Source organism: Salmo trutta, chromosome 33 (assembly GCF_901001165.1).
Source record: "Salmo trutta chromosome 33, fSalTru1.1, whole genome shotgun sequence".
Lineage (NCBI taxonomy): Eukaryota > Metazoa > Chordata > Actinopteri > Salmoniformes > Salmonidae > Salmo > Salmo trutta.
The window spans coordinates 25,018,070-25,026,021 of NC_042989.1; the positions used below are offsets into that span (position 1 = coordinate 25,018,070).

A 7,952-nucleotide genomic window follows, 5' to 3' on the forward strand; every position below is an offset into this window, starting at 1 on the left:
TCTAGATAACAATATCTTTGGAAAAGTGCGTCAAAAATGTATTTTACAGATTAAAATATGAAAAGGTATTTATCCACAATGTGCTCTGGAGAAGTCCGGTCCTGGAGTGTCTTAACGAAATGAAACCAAAATATTTAGACTGTCTTCATCCAATGTCCAGAAAAATGGATTTGTGTGATAGACAAATATATGCGCATATTTGAAGATGCACTATGCATAAATCGGTCTGCCATTTCCTGGTTGTAAAAATTCTAACAGTACGCCTAATTTCAGTTTATGTGACAAAACAAGCTAGTATAGTGTAGAGCAAGGTTTCCCAAACTCGGTTCTGGGGCCCCCCTCCTGGGTGCACGTTTTGGTTTTTGCCCTAGCACTACACAGCTGATTCAAATAATCAAAACTTGATGATGAGTTGGTTATTTGATTCAGCTGTGTAGTCCTAGAGCAAAAAGCTGTGAAATATATTTTCAGCTGCTTGTTGCTGGATCGAATCCCAGAGCTGGCAAAGTAAAATCTGTTATTCTGCCCCAGAACCCATTGTTCCCCAGTAGGCAGTCATTGTAAATAAGAATTAGTTTCTTAACTGGCTTGCCTAGTTAAATAAAGGTTACATAAAAAAAATTTAAATAAACTTTAAAATTGGAAGCATAGATATAGGCACACAGAATGGATTTACTTTGACTTAGACTTGCTTTCAATGAGAATGGTAGGTCTATAACTCACATTTCTATGTGGGTTTTGTCTGGTTGCCCAAAAAGTTACATATTGCAGATTTAATAAGATATCGTTTCATTTGCATATGTTAATAAAAATATTTCAGAAAAAGTATAATACATAAAAGTATTATATTTGTATCTACATTCAGTAGGTAGAAGTTGATTGTGATATGATACATGGGAGAAACGTACCCTATGAGGGTGTGGTGCCTGGCCTTATCTCTCAATTATAGAAAAGACAATTCAAGGCACATCCCCATAACTTGTGAGACACAATCATAGCAATGTTAGAGATGACGAGCATAGACTACTAGTGTGGGCCATGACAACAACTAAAACATAAGGACAATAATGAAAAGTTTTGCTGAGAAAAATTCAATCAAACCAAAAATATGGAAAACATTGGGTTCAGGAAAACAACTCTCCCAGCATGTGTGCCTTACTTTTGAACCTCATATCAAACCTCTCCAAATATTATAAATATGTTTTTCCTAATAGAACTCCCACCCAGGAGTCTGTATTCTGGATGAATGCATATACATAAAGCTGTATGGGAGGGGAATGCAGTGAGGGGATGCAGAGACAGCAATAGGCCTTTATCATAATCATCCTAAGGTATCATCATAACTGTTATTGAGAATTTTCAAACCTGTTTAAATGGCCAATGGATATGTTGCATTTGCAATGTCCTATTATCAGGTGTCCAGTACAAGTCATGGTGAAGACTAGACAGACCACAGAAAGAGACAATGTCCAATGTCCTATTATCAGGTGTCCAGTACAAATCATGGTGAAGACTAGACAGACCACAGAAAGAGACAGATGTCTAATGTCCTATTATCAGGTGTCCAGTACAAGTCATGGCGAAGACTAGACAGACCACAGAAAGAGACAATGTCCAATGTCCTATTATCAGGTGTCCAGTACAAGTCATGGTGAAGACTAGACAGACCACAGAAAGAGACAGATGCAAACTTGTAATATAAATGTTTTGGAGAGTGTTATACAAATATTTAACAGGTGGTTACTAAACGCCATCCTTATGATAGATTGCCTTATCAAAGAGGGTTTGGATTTCTCAGACAGTTTTAGAAGGGCCCCTCAACATTATTAGAATAATTATGCATTATTTGATGCCTATGAAAATAGCCCATGCAACTACAATAGAAGTTATGTGATTTATTTTGGGATTTATTTTGGGAAATCAATATTTTAAAGAAATACAGTCAAATGTGAAAAAATATTCTCTGTCAAAGATTATGATGTATTAGTTTGAGTAAATTCAGATTTTCAAATACAGTTGTGATGTAAAACACTTAGAGTAGAAATCTAGGAAGTTAACAAACAAAAACAAAAATCATTGCAACATCAATATGTGGTGTACACAGTAAGTTTGGTATAGCCATACAGATGCCATAGTGGAGCGATGGACATGGATGAAATAGCTTTCTTTGATAAGAGACTTATCCTGACATTTCATTCGCGTTTTTGGTGATGCATTTACACCTACTTTACTGTCATCCGTCCTTTATTAGGTTAAATTAGGCCTACGTCCCTTTTCTGAATATCAGCGCATAAGGTCTAAATGCTGCTGTATTTGCGTGATGAGAAACATGTTCTTCAAAATGTGCATTATGAACTACACACGTTATTACAAATTGATCGACATTATATTCAACAAATTGCCATAATAATAATAACAATAATAATAATAATAATAGTAATAGTAATAATAATGCCACAATTAAAGTTTGAATGATAGGCAAACTGAATATATTTTACGTTGATTTGATTATTAATGCATACGAGAGGTAGCTTTATTAGGAATTGAAATAGTCTAAGAACTAATACAACTCTGTGTTGATTAGTCTATTTGTATAGCTTTGGAATCACACTATTACTATATTGAAAACATATAGAACTTGTGTTTCAGTGTTTTTATTCTAACGAATGTGCCAAACTTGCTCTGTCTTTATGTTATCCTAAAAAAAAAATTATGGATAATATTTTTAATAGGGTATAATATTTCACTGTATTGGTCCTCCTACATCTGCGATGGCTCTGTTAACAATGCTGGCTACCCCATCGACCTTGCGTTCCAACTCAATTTGGTCTCAATCACACAATAATGAAAACGCACTCCAACCAGATCCTTATAAAAAGTAATTCGCCAGGAATAGCTCGCACTTCAAGTGATTTATTGTTAACGTTCAAATGGTTTGAAACATGTACAGCAGCCATCACGCATTTGTTCGTTTTGACAAAAGAATAAAGAAAACAAAAAAGTCGACAGGTAAACGCATTCTCGTGTGTTAGCCAAATATACAGTTCCTACTTTCTTTAAGTCTAAATTAATACATTAGTTTACAATATTAATAGCATCAAATACCAGGTTATCACTGCAAAGAAGTGGTGGTTTAGTACCTTGAGAGAGTTCATACCTGATCCCACCTATCTCACTTTTCCCTACAGTCCCCTTAATGTGGAGCAGCATTCCCGTTCAACAACATAGACAACGTTAACATCATGAGGAAGTCCATCACATTGATTAGAAAAGGTACAGAAACGACACAATCTATTTCAAGGGTAGCCATTTTGTTTAATGTTCAAAAATAAGTCTTCCTCTTCAGAAATGTCAAGAAAATGTGCCCTGACCAGCTTGTGCGCCTGAGCGCGTTGTCCTCTCAGACACCAAGGGCTCCATTTTCACACAGTTATGTATATCAACATGATATGTCTCGTTTTCTCTTGGGCTCGTCCGCAGGTTAACATATAAAAATTGTAAACGACAGTAGGTCCTACCAAGTTCTGCCGTAGAGGAGGTTGGAGCTGACCATGTTATTAGTGTAGTCTATAACAGAAGTGTCTATTTGCGCCATGTTGATCTGGCTGTGGAGTGAAGGAGGGCTAGGTGACATCTCCTCCAGGTCTTGGGCCTGAACTAAAGAGTTGACCTGATGGTTTTGGTGTTGATTGATGGCATTACTGGACGCGGGGAGCACGACCCCAGAACCGTTCTGTTGCTGCTGCTGTTGTTGCTGCTGCTGCTGTACCTGCTGCTGGTTCGGGGTTGGTGTGTTGGAGCCGTTCTGACATGGTTTACCGTCCTTCACCAGAACAGGCACGGCCACGCGCCTCGGCGACTGTTGTTGCTGACACAGGTTGCTGTCCTGCTGCAGCTGCTGCGCCGCTTTGTCCTTGGCCTGCCGCTTCATCTTGTACCTGTGGTTCTGGAACCAGATCTTGACCTGGGTCGGCGTCAGGTGGATCATACTGGCCAGGTGTTCCCGCTCTGGCGCTGAGAGGTATTTCTGTTGTTTGAATCTCCTCTCTAGCTCGTACACCTGAGCCTGGGAGAAGAGTACCCGTCGTTTCCTCCTGGGCGCTGCGTGCAGGGGTGGCATGGACTTGGAGGCGTCCCCCATGCCTGTCAGGGTCCCCATTCCAGTCATGTTCATACCTGTGGAAGGTCCCATGAATCTAGAAACTTAAAAATATACATACATATACGCACATTCAATATTCAGCAATGCAAATGTGTCGGTTTGTTGGCCTGAAGTAGTTCAGCCATGGTCTGTATGCCGTGCGTAATTGGCCAAATGTAGGGTAGTCAACAAACTATCAGTCTCAGCTCAGAATTAAACGTTCATCCACGTTTCTGAGATCACTAGGCAGCATTAACGAGCAAGTTTATTTCATTCCAATAATAATAATAATAATACATACATATTTTGTGAAATAAAATTAAAACATACTTTTTTCGATATTCGAAAATGGTTTAATGTCAGACTAGCCTAGGCTACTCAGTGATGTGAGTAGTGTGTTATTGGTTCAAACCTGTCCGTATTTCGTTAAAAGTTTGGTGATAGTGAAATAAAACAAGTCATAAAACAATAAAAACTAATCAAAATCTAAAAAACGACTTACTTGTTGAATATCTTTGATCCGTGTTTGCGCCATACCACCCTGTGGCTGTTGCGCTATTTCTCATGGTTTCCTGGTACGACGGAAGGTCTCCCATGTTGCCAATGCTCCCATTGCAGTATCCCCCCATGGCACTGTGCGAGAACTGGGAGACAGTGTGTGGCATGTGGTAGGTGGTCGCCACGGTGGCATTGTGGCCCATGGAGTGCTGTTGCATGCCAGTCTGGGACACCTGAGGCTGTCGGTAAGCTCCCAGTGGAGAGGTTAGGTTCCCTGCGCCGTCCATGGCACTAAACTTCTTGTAGGTCTCCTCGATAGGACTCAAAATATCACTCACTGAGAAAGGCGTTGTATGCTTTGGGCTCAACGACATGGTTCAGAAAGCAGGTAGATTTTGTTGAGCAGATCAACCGTGTTGTTGTATCAGCTCTCTCCTTGTGGATGGCTACGTAAGAGAGTGCTTGTAGTACGCCTGCGATCCGATTGATCGCCTTGGAGAAGGAGGCGAGCCCTGGGTGCTCATAGCTCGGGTTTATTGTAGCCAGGAGCCAGGTTTACGACAAACACAGGGGGCGGAGCGACGTCCTAAATGAGCAAACAATAGTCATTGACATTTTAGTAAGATGAGGAAAATGTTTTTACTTTTGTATTAAGGTGAACATAATGCCAAATAAAATCTGTGTATTTATGTTTCTAACATATCATTTATGGAATGAGACATTGTTATTTGTCCACATGTCTATCCATAATAAAGTTCTGCACAATAGCTGCGCTTATATATAATACCTGTAATGTTGTTCTGCGTCAATAGGGAATTCCATACTTTCTAGAAACTTTGAGAGCACTTTACCAGACATAGGCGGCAGCGAACATCACTAAAGAGGTACAATGGTACAATCCTAACTTGTGAGTATATTGCTTCCAGTAATTAAAAATAGCATATAGACATTAGATAAATATAATATTAGAAATACTTGAAGATCTATCTATCTAGAATAGGCTAGCCTACAAGTTGTTTCCACCTGTGTTCTTGCAGGCAATATATCTGACAAAGTTGTTTTGCTTTACCCGAATGGACAAAATATGACTTTGCAGAGTGCAGAAGAAAGTTACTGTGTATTTCAAGTTTACGGATATAAATGAAAGTAAAATAAATTACTGGTTTTATGTTCTGCTAATGCATTGCTTTTAATAAATTCGAATAATTTGATCATGTTTCATTGGAATTCAAATTCACATTATGATAACTGATGATATGCAACAACATCCTTATTCGGCCCTCAACCAGCTGACTCATAAGCCCACTGCGTGACCTGGCATCTTAATCTTTGTGTAAACTCCCAGGCGCCGGAGGCAGGGCCATCAGATAAGACCAACAAGAAAAGGACTTTTCAAACAACAAAACAATTAGCCATGAAATGTGACGGTATTACTAGGCTATTATTATTACTTTATTATGATTCCTATATTTATTTTACAGTTCATCAACTGCAGTGGCCTGATCTTTGTTTTATCAAGGCTAATCGTTTAAGTTTTAGAGAATATTTGACCATTACTAAAATCAGTGATTTAAGAAAAGAGACAATGGGAAATGATTGTTATGATGAAGAAGATTAAGATGGCGGTGGTGATTGTTGTGATGATTTTGACTTTGTGACATCGTATTTGTTCTTATTAGGCTAATGTTATAACTGGACAAAGCACAGGACAAGAGCTACCTGTATAGACATTGAGCTCATAATGATAGACTTATCGGTTTCCAAGCAAAGCTAAAATACTCAGACATAAGCACTACGAAGGTCTAAATTATTGACTAATGGGCCTTTCTATATTTGTGATAAATGATTTCAATTATTATTAATGCGATTATTACGGCTTTACTCTCAGGTGGTATTACTTTCTCACATCCTTGACCAAAGTGTCATTTAGGGTGACCAGAACTCACTAAAACAAATACAAATATCCATATACCAAAGCACCAATGTTATCATATATGGTGGAATATTTCCCTTGGTTGAAGAGGGAAAATAATGGTCTAAACTCCATCATTTGATTTAGTATGACACGTCAGTAAGTAGGGTATCCTAATAGTGCAAATGAAGATGCGACATGGTCAGCCATCAATTACTGGCAACGCAACACCAATCTCCGTTTAAGATGTTCGTTATGAGTAATAAATCATTGTTGCTATGCAATTTCATTCAGTAAATATTTAGGTGCTCACTTGCATCCTTCAATTACTCACAAACCCTTCTCATTGCATTTATCCAACGGAGTAGTGGATTCTGTATAGGTTAGGAGGCATAATACAGGAGACAAGCTAATTCACGACACTCAACAGTCAGTCGCATTATGCATAAAGTTAACCTCACATCAGAGTAAATATCATACCAAGACCATATGGTAATTTCCTTTGTTTGAAAAGTTTCTTGCAATTCAACTGCAAAACACAATAGCACACGTGTTGTTACTTGTCTATTTCAGTTAAACCTCAATTAACCTGCTTATATCAATATACTGCTAAACATGATCCACCTAGGTACGGTATGTGGTCTTACCTGCATAGGCCATCAAATAAACGGACTCTGTGAGCCACCTCTACGCTTTTGGCTATACGCTGAGGCTCGTGGTGGGTTTTGGGAACAAGGGAAAGGTAGGCCACAGTCACAGCACCTCTAACGTTATGTAAATGAGGCAAACCTCTCAACCTTCTGGATTATTGAGTCAGAGAGCACGACCGGGTCCAGAGACCCTCCACATTGGAAAAGCACTAAAATCTCGCGCCGGTTGGCTGCACAGCTTGGAGGAATAGTTTTGATGCATATACACTCTTGTAGCCCACATTACAACTTGTAGAGCAGGTGAACATGAAATTATAAGAGGCCTCTCTTCTACAGCAAGATATTTGGACGTGCGGGGAAGGAAATGCCTAGACCTCTCGACGGTTTGTCAGATTTATATTTGAATTGGTTTATTGGTGCAAGTTTTAAATGGAATCGATAAAGACCTGCCACTGTTATTCAGATGACATTGTAATTCCATTACAACCTATATTGTGCTTGTCTGTTGTGATTGCCTGTAGTCTATTTGCCATTTAGCTTTGAAATATATATTTAATTTATAACTCAAACAATAAATACATAATAAATAACCCCAAGATTGCTAACTTCAAAAAAGTAAAAATGTAGGCATATCCTATTGATGTTCCACATACGAGTAAAGGCTTGCCCTCCAATTTTGAGATGTATCGTCCGTAGACTTTGTATCACCAATTGAATGGAGGAAATGCAAATGAAATATCAAATCTTATTA

At 38.7% G+C, this 7,952-nt stretch overlaps 1 protein-coding gene across 3 annotated transcripts; it reads right to left on the reverse strand.

Annotated features, from left to right (window-relative positions):
• Positions 1-2,897: 2,897 nt before the first annotated feature.
• On the reverse strand, positions 2,898-7,267 carry LOC115172740 (thyroid transcription factor 1-like). 3 transcript variants are annotated; one of them, XM_029730455.1, is made up of 3 exons: positions 7,199-7,267; positions 4,644-5,225; positions 2,898-4,203 (listed from the first exon to the last, which is right to left on the reverse strand). In XM_029730455.1, exons 2-3 carry the CDS (start codon positions 5,011-5,013, stop codon positions 3,515-3,517), a joined length of 1,059 nt encoding a protein of 352 aa, XP_029586315.1. In that variant the 5' UTR covers positions 5,014-5,225; positions 7,199-7,267; the 3' UTR covers positions 2,898-3,514. The 3 variants fall into 3 exon arrangements, with proteins under 3 accessions (XP_029586315.1, XP_029586316.1, XP_029586314.1); XM_029730456.1 differs by lacking the exon at positions 7,199-7,267 and having other exon boundaries at positions 2,898-4,176; positions 4,644-5,324; XM_029730454.1 differs by lacking the exon at positions 7,199-7,267 and having other exon boundaries at positions 4,644-5,324.
• Between the last annotated feature and the right edge of the window lie 685 nt (positions 7,268-7,952).